Raw genomic sequence first — 15,626 nt, 5'->3', positions numbered from 1 at the left:
CCTCCCCCTCCTCTGGGACTCGGCTCATTGTCCCTTCTCACCCAGGTCCTTCTGTCCCGCTTTATTTTACCCCACAGCACATACTGGAAGCTGACATCTGATAGACAGCCTCGCGTCTCGCCGTCTCCCTTGCCGGACTGCAGGCCCGAGGTTCACTGGACTCCAGGGCTCTGCTTGGGGCTGGTGCACAGCGGGCGCCGGAAACGCGCGCTTGACTGGGGAGAGTGAATGTGGGGTGGCACACAGCCGACAAAAGCCAGCCTGTAGAGACGAACTGCTGACATGGAGATGCCCGCGATGTCACAGTGGGTGAACAGGCTGCTCCGGGAGGGACCCACAGAGGCCGCAGGGCAGGAGCAGGGCAGCGGGGGTGGGGAAGCCCCGTGGTCTCCCAGCAGCAAGCCGGGAGCGGTTTCCTTATTTAAGATCTGGAGCGCAGGCAGTGCTGACTGCAGGGCAGACGGCTGGAGAAGCAGTAGGAAATGACCCCGGTTGCTTTGGAGAAGCAGGACTGGGGTACATAGTTCATCAAGTGATCTCTGCCGTTAAATCTTTTGCAATAATTCAATTTTATTTTTATATGGACATGTTACTTTGATACAAATAATAATGGTTTTGTTTTGTTCTGATTTGGTTTTTTGGCTTTTTAGGGCCGAATTTGCGGTGTATGCAAGTTCCCAGGCTAGGGGTTGAATCGGAGCTATAGCTGCCAGTCTACGTCACAGCCACAGCAACACCAGATCTGAGCTGCATCTGCAACCTACACCACAGTTCAAGGCAACGCCGGATCCTTAACCCACTGAGGGAAGCCAGGGATGGATACTAGTCAGGCTTGTTATTGCTGAGCCACAACAGCAACTTCCTAACAAGGGGTTTTTTAAGAGTTGAGAAAATTCCCAAAGACCCCTAAATTCAGCAGCAAAGTTAAGCTCTCCGTCCTTGACCCATCCCCAAAGGACAGGTGTATAGAAAATAGGGTTGGAAGTAAATGCACCAAAATATCAACGCTGTTTGTCCCTAGGAGGGACTAGACTGCTTTCCTTCAGAATGATTGGTATATTCCAAACCAAAAATCCACAACGGATACACAAACAAATAAGAAAAATCAACTCAAATACACCGCTAGTCATCAAACCACAAGAGGAGAGAACAAGAGAAGAAGGGAAGAAAAAAGAGCAACAAGAACAAATCCAAAACAGTTAATAAAATGGAACGTACACAGCGACAAGGACCTTAAATGTTAAGGCACTAACTGCCCCAACCGAAAGACACAGACTGGCTGAGGGGATACGAACACGAGACCCACAGCCGCGCTGTCTTCACGAGATGGGAGGGAGGACGACCCCTGAGCGGGGCGTGTTCATTCAGGAGAATTCCTTCCTTTACAGGGTAACACCCTGGCGAAAGCTGAAAGTGCATGATACTAAGCAAGGAAACCCTCAGTGCCAAAGGCAGGATTCGACGCAACCACCACAAACCCAAAGCTATAAAACAGGCACCGTGCTCGGCGGCTTTCTTAGGAACATCCTTCTGAAGATAAGGGCGTCCCCAGAGGAGAGGGACCGAGAGCCAGACTGCCTGGGGCCACAAGCCAGCGCTACCGCTCACCTTGGGGGCGGCTGCGGCCAGTGACTTGATGTCTGTGCCCGGGATGCTCACCCATGAAACGGGGCGTCACGCGCACGTGCCTTGTAGTGACAGCGAAGGACTGACCCAAGTTAACGTAGAAAAGGGCCTGAGAACAGGGCTCGCCCTCAGAAAGCACGACAGAGAGTTTGCTGCTGCTGTGGCTTCCACCAGGAGCCTCAAGCCTTAAAAGCGATCTGCTGTTTGCTCTCGTTTCCTAGAATGGATTCCAGATCGATGATCAAGGAAGGACGTGGGAACTCGAGTGTTCATTACAGAAACGTGTGTCCACCTGCAACTGACTGAAGGCCTAGCTCCTGGGGGGGCAGTACAGTATATCCTGGCACAAGCCTGCTGTGATTTAGCTGGTGCGTTATTTTCGGATTTTTCATGTCTGTTTTCATCTTCCCTTCCGTGAGGCCAGGGACCATGGCACCTGTGGGTCCGTTCTCACTCAGCACGGAATGGCGCCTGAAGAAATTCAAACGGGCGAAACCAGATCATCACTGTCGCTAATGATGTCGGTCCCTTTTCCTTTCGAGATGGAGAAATAGCCTGGGCACAAAGAGCTTGTGCCGCTAGAGGAGTGGTCCCAGGAAGGAACAGGCGCCCTGTGGTCAGCCACGCACCCTCCTCCAGGAAGCCCTCCTAGACTGTCCCCAGGACGCTCTCACCCCAACTCCACGCTGCCCCCTACCCCAGGCTTGGCTGCTACATGGCCCAGGGCCTGGCACATAGTAGGTCCTCACAAATATTGCCCAGGTGGAGCCCAGTCCCCTCACTGCTGCCCCAGGGCTGAGGCGCAGCGGCTCTCACGTCTCTGAAGATCAGACCATCTTCAGGGATCTCCGATTCCTAGAACTCTAAAATAACCAGACAAGAGCAGGGTCCCTCAACTTCTCCGAAGTTACAAAATAAAATAAAATAACGTCCTGATAAAGTAGAGGAGACATACATACCTTCTAACGGTCGTTGTGGAATTTATATCAGTTTTTCATTTATAATGAACTAATTTAACTGAGGCGATTATCAATGTATCTGACGTGGTTTTAATCGGTAATCTATTTTGCACAAGCGAATTTTAGCCCCCTTTCAAAAGGAAACGCTTGTATGATGTAGGTATTCTTACCTCCTCCAGGTAACTGCTGAAGTTCTGGAGAAAATACTTCCAATTTATATGGGGGGTTAGATGAAGTCTTAGTTTTCTCAGAAAGTAATGATACTGGTTATCTGCTAGTTTGTAACAGAATTCCTTAAGAACTTGTCCAAAATCGGAGGCCTTTACAAACCCAGTGTCCTCTTTGTCCAATGCAGAAAATGCCTACAATTAAAAAAAAAAGGGCAGACGTTACTGTCCAGGGAATATTTCAAAAATATTTTAAGTATTGCTTTTCTGAATGGGAATGGAATCGTGTAGGTGCGAGTCCCTGCAGATTTTAAATCCCGAGGAAATGCACATGGACTGAGAGACAGACAGGATGTGACTGGCGTAGGAGCTGCCGTGTCGCTGGGAAACTCGCCTTGCTCACTCCTACCTGGATTCGCAGAGGAGGAGGAGTGAACAGGAGCCAGTCCTCGCCTGTCCCAGGAGGCCAGTTCTACAGAGAAGAGAGGCTCCCGGGGTGAAGCACCTGCCCGAGGTCTCTCTCCATCATCAAATTCTTGCTCCCGAATGAAGCACTTGCAACTGGAGGCCCAGGGGCAACCCGGCCGTGTCGGGGTGCGTGGGGCAGGGGTCTCACCATTTGCTAAAATGGCCAGGAGGGGAAGTCACTGGACCACCCCACCCCAGGGCTTGCACCCTGAGACTGGTGTCCTTTCCTGGCCTTCGGTGGAGACCCCACGGCCCCGTGCCTGTGCCAAAGGGGCTGGGGTAGACATGCCAACCCACTCGTATAGCGGGCAAACCAAGTGCAAACATTTGCTAGAAGAAGAAGTACATTCTTTTCCATCTGTTGAAACAAAATCATGCCCTTCTATCGCACTAGAAAACCTGCCTTAAGTGGTAGGTTAAGATCTTATTTTTTTAAGGGAGAATTGATGTGCTGGCAGACCCACCCCCAGATGCCCCTGCGGTGAATTCTCATTCAGGACTAGACATGCCCCATCAGTCCACGGGGTGTTATATGCCTTACCCCGTTAACCTTAATACTGCCTGGCTTCAAGTCTGCATTTAGCCTGAGGTAACACGACACAGCCCCGTACAGGGGAAACCTGTGGCGCCACAGCCAGGAAGTGGGCTTTGACCTCGGCTCTGCCACCCACCGTAAGCCCTCAACCTCTCTGAGTTTAACGCCTTCGGTATAAAAAGAGGGACTTCGCAACTCATGCTGTTCCAGGTTTTACTGCAGCAACCTGAAAATGCACCTGTCCAGGGACCTGGCACGTAGGGGATCTCAGCAGATGTCAAGGAGAATGAAGGTCAAAGCAGAGCCGACTGAGCGCTCTGCGTAAAGAGGTGTTAGGAGATGCTCCGGCCTCGGGACCTGCACTTTCCTGGGGCTGCGTGACGCCCCCTCTGTCCATCCAGCCTGACAAGCCATGGGGTAGGAGGGCAATTAAGTGTGCAAAGTCTCAGGGACCTATCAGACCCTACAAACGTAAGGCATTGCTTACAAATGTAAGGCTGCACTGAGACGTGTCTCCAGGGACAAGTGTCCGGCACCCTCTCCTAGCCCCACCCCGAGACACCGCATACGCCCCTCGCCTCGCTGCCTCACGCAGCCCCCTCTCCCTCAATCCATCTGCCAGTCTCCCAGCCAGAGACTCCCTCTCTTGCTTAAAACCTCGCTCCAGGAGTTCCCATGGTGGCTCAGCAGTAACGAACCCAACTAGTCTCCACGAGGATGCGGGTTCAATCCCTGGCCCCGCTCAGTGGGTTAAGATCTGGCATTGCCATGAGCTATGGTGTAGGTTGCAGATGCAGCTCAGATTCAACCCCTAGCCTGGAACTTCTATATGGCAAAAGAAAACAAAACAAACCCCAAAACACCTCATCTCCTAAGGAGTATTTCTCAGAAGTGAGAACCACTGTTCTTCCCACAGGTTCCATGGACCTCGGTTTGAGAAACATCCTGCCAGATGTGAAGTGATGCTACTTTAAACCGGAAGAGGGCAAAGCCATCCTGCAAATGGATTTATTTGGCCTGCACAGGGCTTTTGACAAATCTGAAATATGTGCTGACATTTAGAAATCAGGAGGTTTCATAGCTTCTCATGAAATATACAAAGCTCTAGCAAAGCTGGGGCCATTTTTCAGCTCAGCAACCACTGATGGGGGCTGAGGAGAGGCTGCCCTTGGGCGGGGCTGTGCCTCCAGCTCACTTCGCCACCACTGGCCCCTGTGCACATCCGAGTTTGTAGTCCTCACGGGTGACCACTGGACCAGGGCAGCCGGCTGTGGAAAGGTGTACAGATGAGCTTTCTAGATGACTCGCCATGTGCTCATGCTAATTTCTCTCTGATCTTTAGGTAGTCTTTGAAATAAAGACACAAAAATGCTAAATCCTCAAAAAGAATTCCTATGGGCAAACAATATCTGCTCTCTGAGAGGAAGGCATTCCCGCTGGCTTCTAGAACGTTCACAGGCTGTCTGTCTCTGTCTTTCTCCTTCTTTCCCCTGACCCCTATGCCTGGACTCCTGGCATGGAGTGGGCACAGGGTTCCATGAGCAGTTCCAGCGTTTGGTGGGTCTGTGATCCTGCAATCCTGCTCTGACGGTGCTGCCTGGATGGCGTCTGCCAGCATTGCATGCGAGGCCCTGGATCCGCCATCTCACTAAACTGCAAGCCCTGCCCTCTGCACATGACATCTCTCTTTCTGCAGCTGCAGCTGCAGGGAGAACATGCATGTGGACCCCCGTGGGGCCCAGCACCTCTCCGGGGACACGGCCAGAGCGCTGTCTTCCGAGGCCCCCCCCCCCAGCACCCACTGCCACGTAGCTTCGATGTGGGTGTGCTCAGGGACACCCGCCTCGCACCCTCCCCACTGCTGGTCACCACGAGCCCTTGTGCCGCAGCCCAGCCCCGGCCAGCCTCTTCAAGGGCACCTGACACCTCCCATCCCCCAGCCTGAGCTCACAGGGAGGTGCCAAGCCCCTCTCATCTCAGGCCTCTGTCCTCTGCCTCCTTCCCTGGAACCCCTCGCCCGCACCGCAGACCCAGACCAGGACTTTGGCCACGTGCCATCACCGCGGCTTTGCACAGAGCAACAGTGGACACACGCTTGCTCAAATGAATAACTGATCTCCACCAACGCATCGAATTCTGATGCCCCCAGGAGAGTGGACAGAGGTGAGGGTCCAGGAGGAGGGGGAGGGCGGACGGTGGTTTTCCAGGAACGGGCCTGAGCACCAGAACCCCAGTCGCCACAGTGAAAGCGCCCCGCGTGTCATACCGTCGACAAAGCCTGACCCGAGGCGGCGACCACCTCCTGGATGCTCTTCAGAACCTCCTCCGGATTCAGGGTCGCAAAATCGAGGGGCACACGCTCTTTCTTCTCTCGCGGCTGAGGCCTTGTTGTCTTGCTGTTCTCCACTGCTCTCAAGAAGTCGAGGTAACTGATGGAATTATCATGCCAGCTGATGCCCCAACTTGTCCCCAAAGAAAGAAAACAATATGTTAATTAAAAACCCCATCACTTATTCACTCAACAAACACGTGCTGAGCACAGGAGAGTGTGGAGATCACGGGTGACATGGAGACACTGTTCCTGGCCTGCAGGTGCACGTGTATGGTTAGCTGTGCCAGCAGTCGGGCACACAAACACAGAGGTGGAAGGCACCCGGGAGGGCTATGAGAGGGAGGGGGCAGGGCCACTGCCAGCTGTGGGACCACAGAGTGTCCTGTCCTGACACTCTGAGACTTGAAGCCTGGACAAGAGCGCTCACACTTTGGAGAGCAGAGGATGGGAGGAGGAGGCCTGGTCCTGGGACTGAGGCAAATGACGGTGCTTCGGCAGGGACGTGACACTGCAGAGGGGTATCCTGGGAAGATGAATCTGCCGGCGATGTGATGGCGGAGGCGATGGGGAGGCGAGGTTTCAGGGGAGGGAGGATGGGGAGGCACCGTGGTCGCAGAGACCTTGGCCAACGAGGGCCCGCACCGAGACGCGGCGGGGAGGCTGAAAAGGAGCGAAATTCCCCCAAGAAGAGAAAAGGAAAAGAGGCACGGAGTAAAACAGACAGCGACTTCTTTTTCAAGAATGGTTGAAGCCACGTTGTCAGCATGAAAGTGCCCAAAACACCCTTTTATGAAAGCTATATGGCTTTGCATTTTCTCAAACAGAAATTCCACCCAGCAGGAACTTCCACGTAGAAAGAGGCTTCTCCCTGCCCTCTGCCCAGACGCGGAAGAGGACTCCTCCACATTCTCAAAGAATACACGGCAAGAGCAAATCCGAGTTTCATGAGAATACAGAGCACATATATTAAGGATGTAAAATAATTCAAAATGCAGCGGAAAAAGTTCACCTTTCTGTAATTGAGATTCCCTAGGGATTGCTGGCCCTCGGACTCCCGCCTTTTTGCGACAGGATGGAGTATGCGTCAGAGAAGAACAGCTTTTGGGGTGTCGGGGAGACAGAGAGAAAAGTTTCTAGCGACTTGGATGTCGGCTTCTAAAGAGAAGGAGCCAAGAGCTGTGCTTCTCCAACCTGCAGCTGCAGAGCCGCCTTCCACGGACCCCGCATCGCTGGCTCGCGCGACGGAGACACGGAGGAAAAGGATAATCAGCCCTATTTCATCAGCACTGTAAATTGCCAACTTGGTATTAAAATTTAGTAATAAAATCAGATGCATATGCTAATCTCAGTATTATTTAGAAAAGTCTATTTTGGATCTAGAAAAGAATAATCTACATATAATTACAAAGAGATGTTTATCATCAAGAGGTCTTTGAGAAGAAACAAGCAACGGAGCAATGGTTCCTTATGAAGGTTTCGATTCATAAAAAAGTTGATCGCCCCCTTGACAGGTGGACTGCAGAAATTCCACAGCCCTTTTGTCGTTGTTTTTAAAAGGATCAAGCCTAACTACGCTTTAACAAGACTCTCTTGTAATCATTTAATTATTTATCTGGTGCTATTTTTCCGTGATTTATGTCCTGAATGCATTTGAATTCTTGTTCAGTTGGAAATAGATTTAGTGAGAAAAAACTCTGTTTAAGGGAGAAAACATACAGCTTTTGAGGTTGAGATGGTCCTTCTTTCCCTACACACACACACACACCACACACACACACACACCACGCATAGACATTGGGCTTCTTTCAGCTCAAACACCATGGAGTGCTATCCTTCAAAATGTAACAGAAAATTATTTTCTCTCTAGGATTCTATATTCTGGCAAGCTAGCAATCTGTGGGAAGGAAAAACAAAATTTCAGACAAAGAACTCAGGAAATTTATTTCCTGTCCATCTTTTCTTGGGAAATCACTTCAGGAAGTACTCCAGCAAAATAAAGATGTAAATTAAGACTTGAAAAAGATCTAAGATATAAGAAAAGGGATCTGACCTGGGGAAGTCGCAGGGAGAGCCCCCGACGTTCTTTGGTGGCAGACCTGGAACAGGAGAATGGAGGGGGGGGGGCGGGCTCCATCTAGGATGGAGGGTGTCAGGGAAAAGCCACAGAGCAGAAGGTGGGACAGAATTCTGCAGAACAGCTGAAGGTTGACGATGGGGAACTTTACCTGAGCCTCGTGTTTGGAAAACAGCAAAGGGTAAAGAAATCACCCTGCACTTTATGTGCTTGGGAACAGCTTCCTACGCAGAGAACCATCTTTCCTCTAAGCTGAGAAATGATGCATGGAACCCCCCCCCCCCCCGCCACTCAGTTTTCCTACAACAAGGTGGACACAGAGGCCTGGGGGCAGACCACCGAGAAGGAAGTTAAGCGTCATTCCCTACTTGGACGCTGACTATTTAGAAAAGTCTATTTTGAATTATGCATATTTATATAGTCATAATCATGAAATGCTGTCCATTGGGTTTTGTGTTTTATAATCCACCAAGCAGAGAGAACCTCTCTGAGGCTGGAGGACATTTAAAAGTTAAATTTAAGGAGATTGCCAGAGAGAAATTGTAGCTGACAAACGATGGGATGTGGAATGGGAAAGTGAAGAGCGGGGTGGGGAGATCAGACATGCAGGAACTTGGAAGTGTCACTCTAAACCTTGCAATGAGAGAGAACCTGAACAAACTAAAAATCGGTGTCTTTTCTTGGTCCCATCACAAGTGGACACAGGGCAAAATGTCACGTTCCCCCCACCCCAAATCTGGAGAGAAGGGTGAATATCAAGAATTACAGTCAAGATCTGTTTCCTGGACCAAAAGCCTTTGGAGCTACAAGCTGGCAGGATACCTAGATGGTAACTTGAGCAACAGGTGGAGGCTGCGTGTGGACCAGCATGAGAGTGAGAAACTCCTGGGGGCCAGTCTTAGGGGTCCTCCCTCACATTCATGGGCTTTATCTTCAAGAATACCACCAGGTTATCACAGTGAAAATCTGAGGATGGTCCCCTCTTGGCTCTGGCAGGGGAAAGAGAAGAATAATCCTTGGGAAATATGGTCAGAGCCTTCTCCAAAATATTTTCCATGGGAACAGATATTACAGAGCCTTATCCCATCTGGGGGAAGGGCAATTAGCAACCCAGCTCCCTCTAGACTTCCTGTCTCACCTAAGGGAGAAAAAAAAGCTATGGAACATATCTGAAGTTTGAAGCCCAGGGACTCATGCCCACTAAAAGACTGAGATCTAGGAGTTCCCACTGTGGTGCGATGGGATCAGAGGCATCTCTGGAGCACTGGGATGCAGGTTTGGTCCCCAGCCCAGCACAATGGGTTAAGAATCTGGTATTGCCACAGCTATGGCATAGGGTGCAACTGCAGCTTGGATCTGATCCCTGGCCTGGGAACTCCAAATGCCGTAGAGTGGTCAAAAAAGAAGAAAAAAAACTCCTGAGATTTAATCATAAGGGTATAGAACCCCCCCCCCATTCCTCACCACCATAAGAAACCAGGTCCTGTATAACAGTGGATTACAATGGAAAGAGTTTCAAACAAAGACTCTGTTTAAGGAGGAGTTCCTAGGGAAGCCCAATAATAAAACAGGAGAGACAAAAGCAAGGACACTGGAGGGAATCAATGACTTTGGCACTGATAGCTACAGCAACATTAAACACAGCCCAGCGCCTACCTGAATTAATATAAAACCTCTCACTAAAGACCTTTTTACCTCAGTTCCTATTACCTGATATGTTATGTCTGGCATTCAACAATAACAATAAAACTATAAGTCATGCTAAAAGGCAAGAAAAAAACGACAGTTTGAAGAGACAGTAAATCAAGCATGAGAACCAGTCACAGACATGACATAATTTGGAATTATCAGATAGGGAACTTAATAGCTATCTATGACTCAATTGTAAAGGAGTCTAGTGGAAAAAAAGTGGGCAACATGTAAAACAAATGGCTAATGTAAGCAGAGATGGAAACTCTCAGAAGGAATCAAAGGAAATGCTGGAAATTAAAAAAAAAAAAAAAACAGCATAACAGAAATGAAAAGTGCCTTTGATAAGCCCATCAGTAGACTGGACATGGTTGAGGGGGAAAAAAGAAATCAGTGAGCTTAAAATATGTCGATAGAAAATTCCTGGAACAGAATACCCAAGAACTGTGGGATGATTTCAAAGAGTGGAACATTCACATAATTGCAATACCAGATAAAAAAGAAAGGATCAGAAAAACACACATTTGAAGTAATAATGGCTGAGAATTTTCCAAAATTGATCACAGACATGAGGCACATTTCCAGGAAGCTCACAGAACATGAAGCAGAAAAATACCAGAAAACTATACCTCAGCATATAATATTCGATTTGCAGAAAACCAGACAAAGAGAAAATCTTGAAAGGAGCCAGAGAAGGGGAAAAAAACTTATCTTCAGAGGAACAAAGATAATAATTACATAGGTCTTCTCATCAGAACGCATGCAAGCAACAAGAAAGGGGACTGAAATATTTACAGTGTTGAAAGAAAAAAAATCACCAACCTAGAATTCTATAGCCAGTGAAATTACCCTTCAAAAGTGAAGAAGAAATAAATATCTTCTCAGACAAACAATCACTGAGGAAATTCATCACCAGCCACCCTCCCCTTCAAAAAATGCTAAAACTGGGAGCTCCCTGGTGGTCTAGTAGTTAGGATTTGGTGTTTTCACTGCTGTGGCCCAGGTTCAACCCCTGGTTTGGGAACTGAGATTACACATCAAGCTGTGGTTAAAATGAAATTTTTATGGAGTTGTGGCTCACTAGTTGTGGTAAGGAACCCAACTAGTATCCATGAGGATGAGGGTTTGATCCCTGGCCTTTCTCAGTGGGTTAAGGATCTGGTGTTGGTGTGGCTATGGTGTAGGCCAGCAGCTGCAGCTCCGATTCAGCCTGTGAACTTCCATATGCTGCAGGTGCAGCCCTAAAAAGAAAAAAAAAATGTTAAAACACAGTTTGCTGAAAGAAGGAAAATCAGATCATTCAGAAATGTGGATCTACCTAAAGAAAGAGCATAAGAGAAGGAATAAATGAAGGCAAAATAGAATCTCTTACTTTCTTATTCTTAGTTGAGCTAATAGATAATTGTTCAAAATAACAATAAGTGCATTGGGTGACTATAGCAGGTAGGTACACCCTGCATACCTCAGAGCCTCCAGAGGTGGGTTGCCAGCTACGTCTAGAATAGGAATGAAAGTGGGTTAAAACAGGAGGACTGGCTAAAAGCTGGTGTGGGAGACAATTTGACCCCATGCCCTGCCCCAGGCTCCAGGTGGGTGGGTGCCCATCCCCCACCTTCCCACCACCCACGCCGAAGAGCTGGAGGTGGTTCTCTGGGGATGGAAAGTGTTTCTCCACTGGAGGGTAACGGCTGTTCAAGACGGGGCGGGTTTTTACTGAAATGGGGAGTAAAGTGAGTTTATATACTGACTCTACTTGCTTTCTATGACTCTCTCATATAATTCCACAAAGTGGCTGGCTTTCAACATCACACATTTCTAGGCTCTCAGGAAGAATCAGTTCTCTGCCTCTGTCAGCTTCTGGGGGCTGCTGCAGATCCTTGGCTTGTGACCACAGCACTCCAATCTCTCCCTCTGTGATCACTTCTGGGTGAAATCTCTCTCTTATAAGGGCACTTGTGACACACTGGGTTCACCCACATAACCCAGGATCACCACCCTTCTCAAGATGCTTGACTCAATCACATCCGCAAAGACCCTTTCTCCATATAAGGTAACATTTGCCAGTTCTGGGAATTAGGACCTGAATACCTTTGGGGGCATTATTCAGTTTATCAGACTGACTGTAGAAAATTCCAGCCTTCTTTTCCTGGTCAACTCCCAGAGGGCTGGCAGCAGGAGACGAGCAAGTCTTCTTGGGTTGGTTTGACAGATTTAGAGAAACAAAGAAACAAACACAAACCTAGAGGGATATTTGATTAAGTTAGAATTTCAGATGAACAAAAACAATTTTTAGTATAAATATATACCTAATATTGCATGGCACATTCTTTTTTTTTTTTTTTTTTTTTTTTTTTAGGGCTGCACCTATGGCATATGGCAGTTCCCAGGCTAGGGGTCAAATTGCAACTGCAGCTGCTGGCCTACACCCTAGCCACAGCAACAATGGATCCTTAACCCACTGAGCAAGGCCAGGTATGGAACCCATATCCTCATGGATACTAGTCAGGTTCATAACCCACTGAGACACAAAGAGAACTCCTGGCACATTCTTATATTTAAAAATTATTTATCTGAAATCCAAATTTAACCGGGCATTCTATGCCTTCCCTAGGAAATCTGACCAGCCCAAAGAGAAAGTTTTAAAGATTCTGACACTGGGAAAACCCAAGGAAACTACCTACCAGATTACCTGACCAAAGTAGTTCAAACCAAAGTAACTAGTTCGAGCCATCTGTGCAGAACTTCTAATCTGCCTCTTAGTATCTTGCCTTTTTTTTTTTTTTTTTTTTTTTTTTGGTTTTTAGGGCTGCACCTGCGGCATATGGAAGTTCCCAGGCTGGGGTTGAATCAGAGCTGCAGCTGCTGGCCTACACCACAGCCACAGCAGCTCCAGATCCTTAACCGAGTAAGGCCAGAGATTGAACCTGCACTCATAGATACTAGTCAGGTTTGTTACCACTGAACCATGACAGGAAATCTTCTCACTCTTGATATGAGCATATTTTTTAGGAAAATGCCTAATATGGAAGATAGTAGGAAAAAAGCAACACCAAAGAAAGACTTCTTGGGTAAAGAAAACTTAAAATCTATTCTTCATATCTCCAGATATGAGATAGTGCATCTATGAAACAAGAACAGGATGCTATAGGAAAGGAACACTCTGAGAACAGAAACAAGTTCTGGTAATGAAAACTATAAGTATGATTAGCAGAGACAAAAATCTCAAAAGACGAGTTGGGAACTAACACTGAGGAAATCTCCCAGAGGGTGGAGCAAGAAGCAAAAGTGATGGAGGACAGGAAAGATTTAAAAATATAAGGAAACACTCTAGGTGGTCACTAATCAGTAATGATAGGAGTTTCAGAGAGAAACGAGCAGGAGAGGAATTCATTAGTGAAATAAATCAAGAAAATTTCTGAGAAATCAAGAATGTGAAAAGGGCCATCCAAGAAGATGAAGCCAGTAGATTCGCTGATGTTTCTGAACACACTGGAAAGAGCTTTCACAAGTGGGGGTGAGTTGGGTTCGATTAGTAAGAAGAAGTACACAGAAACTAAGCCAACAGAAAAAAAGAATAAGACAATCATTAATTCCAGGGAAAACCAAATGCTATACAGGAGAAGTGAGCAGCTGGTCACAGTAACACAAACCCTGAAGGTTGCACTGAAGCCAAACTGTGACGCAGCGTGACAGGGAGCCCATGGCGGTAAAGGTTGCGTGCGTTTCCCTGGGGTGGTGGAGGCCGAGAGGGTGAGGTGGTTGGTGGTAAGGGATGGGTGAAAAAGAGTTAACTCCGCTCTTCCTGGGAGGAAGTCAGTAGACACTGCCTGAAGTGAAAAAATCAAGATGTAGTTGTAGGAGTGTGTTGCTTAGAACCACTGAGTGAAGTACCAAAAGATAGGAGTTTAAAATGTTGGAAGCTAGTGGTTCAGGGGAGGAGGAGATGGGAAGGGGGCTTCTGTTTCTAATAAGCCTTGGGGGTCGATCTGACTCTTGCCCAAGTTCACGAATAACTTGGGTAACGTAAACATAATGTTTAAAAAGGATGATTACGCTGCTAAGACGTACCAGGAACAGCTACGCATTTGTCCAGTTGCTTTCTTTTAGCTTTGGGTTGACTCAAATCCATTAGAACCTAGCCCTGCCAGTGGAATATGTAAAGGTCCTTTCTTTTTTTAAAAACTGAGGTCACATTGGTTTATAACATCATCTAAGTTCCATGAGTACAACGTGGTACTTGGATGTATAGATAGAAACTGAATTTTGGGTGCCGTGGAGGCTGTTTCAATGCCAAAAGCCTCTCTGAGTGGACAGAGAAGAAGAAATTCAAGAAAGCAACGTGACAACTTGGTTTTTAGTGCTGTGGGAAACGGAGCCAACTTTGTCAAAGAAAACCTGTTTAGAAGGTCAGTCAGCTCCTCTTGCTTCAGAGAACAACCGCATTCCTGCAGCAGCTTCTGCAGCTTGCAGAAGGATATGGAGCCATTTTTAGGTTTATCCAGCTTGCTGAGGGCTTTGCTGATATCTTGATAGTGGTCCTTAAGCTTATCCCTGAAAGAAAATACATTTGAGACACAGGCTGAAGCCAGGAAAACAAATGATTTCTTTAAAGCCGGGGTTTCATGAGCATTCTAATGTGATGCTTTGACGGCTCACCTGACAACTAATTTTCAAGATGCTTTGCCGCCTTGGTGTAACATTTACCTTGAAAGGGATTCCGGAAAAATAATAAGTCTGTATCATTGCCATTTTATTATTATTGTCATTAGCAAAACTATGTTAGAGAAATTACAACCTTGACTTTTGATTAGAATTAGTACTTTAAAAATGGAGTCAAGAATTTAAAAATGCAGTGATACTAGAGACAGGGGGAGTATACCGCCAGTCTCTCGATGAGGATTTGGTGAGCACCTGTCGGATGCCAGGGACTGCCCAGGTGCTGGAACACACCAAGCGAATTTAGGGAGGGAGCATTTACATTCTGGGCCAGTGATAAGCAGAGGGCAGAATGCAACTGCACAGTGGGTCAGAAGGTCAGCGGATGAGCTGAGAGCTGGTGAGTGGGGCTGAGAACGCCCCACTGTGGTTCCCAGTAAGGGGTGCAGCTGGGTCTCACTGGGAAGGTGACACTTGAGCAGAGATGGCAGGTGAAAGACTCAGTGGGGATTCATTTACCCCTGGAAGACCTTTCAGGGCCCAGGGATGGCCAGCGCTAAGCCCCTGAGGCAGGAATGCAGGAGCTGGGAGCAAGACAGGCCGGGAGCCTTGGCTTTATCAGTGTGCTCTGGGGCGGGGGGTGGTCCAGGGACCCCTTGTGTACTGTCAGGTGCTCTGTTGTTAAGAAACACAACCATCATTTGTGTGCATCGTTGGCAAACCAGGAGCTGTGCTGTCTTCATGTAGCCCATTTATTCTTCTCAACAGCGCTGCAAGGGAGCTGGGTACTTATCACCCCAATTTTTTCCCTTTTTAGGGCCGCACCTGGGGCATGTGGAAGTTCCCAGTCTAGCAGTCCAATCAGAGCTGCAGCTGCCGGCCTACAGCACAGCTCATGGCAACGCCAGATCCCAGCCACATCTGTAACCTATGTTGTAGTTTGTGGCAACCCCAGATCCTTAACCCTCAGAGCGAGGCCAAGGATTGAACCCGCATCCTCATGGATACTAGTTGGGTTCTTAACCTGCTGAGCCACGGTGGAAAGTCCTCACTACCACTTTATAGGAAGAAGACGGGGCTCGGCCAAGCTTTCCCTTGCCGGCGGAGACAGCGTCCAGCT

The 15,626-nt window shown here is 48.1% G+C and overlaps 1 protein-coding gene across 1 annotated transcript in view; it reads right to left on the bottom strand.

The window, feature by feature from the left end:
• EFCAB6 (EF-hand calcium binding domain 6) overlaps positions 1–15,626 on the bottom strand; it is a 241,137-nt gene that overhangs the window by 32,185 nt on the left and 193,326 nt on the right. Inside the window, 3 exon segments of the mRNA XM_021091409.1 lie at positions 2,756–2,947; positions 6,022–6,217; positions 14,246–14,401. Coding sequence (XP_020947068.1) covers positions 2,756–2,947; positions 6,022–6,217; positions 14,246–14,401 — 544 coding nt within the window.

This window comes from Sus scrofa, chromosome 5 (genome assembly GCF_000003025.6).
Source record: "Sus scrofa isolate TJ Tabasco breed Duroc chromosome 5, Sscrofa11.1, whole genome shotgun sequence".
NCBI classification, from domain to species: Eukaryota; Metazoa; Chordata; class Mammalia; order Artiodactyla; family Suidae; genus Sus; species Sus scrofa.
The sequence above is the reverse complement of the archived record's forward strand: the minus strand, read 5'-3'. Positions and strand labels throughout refer to the sequence as shown.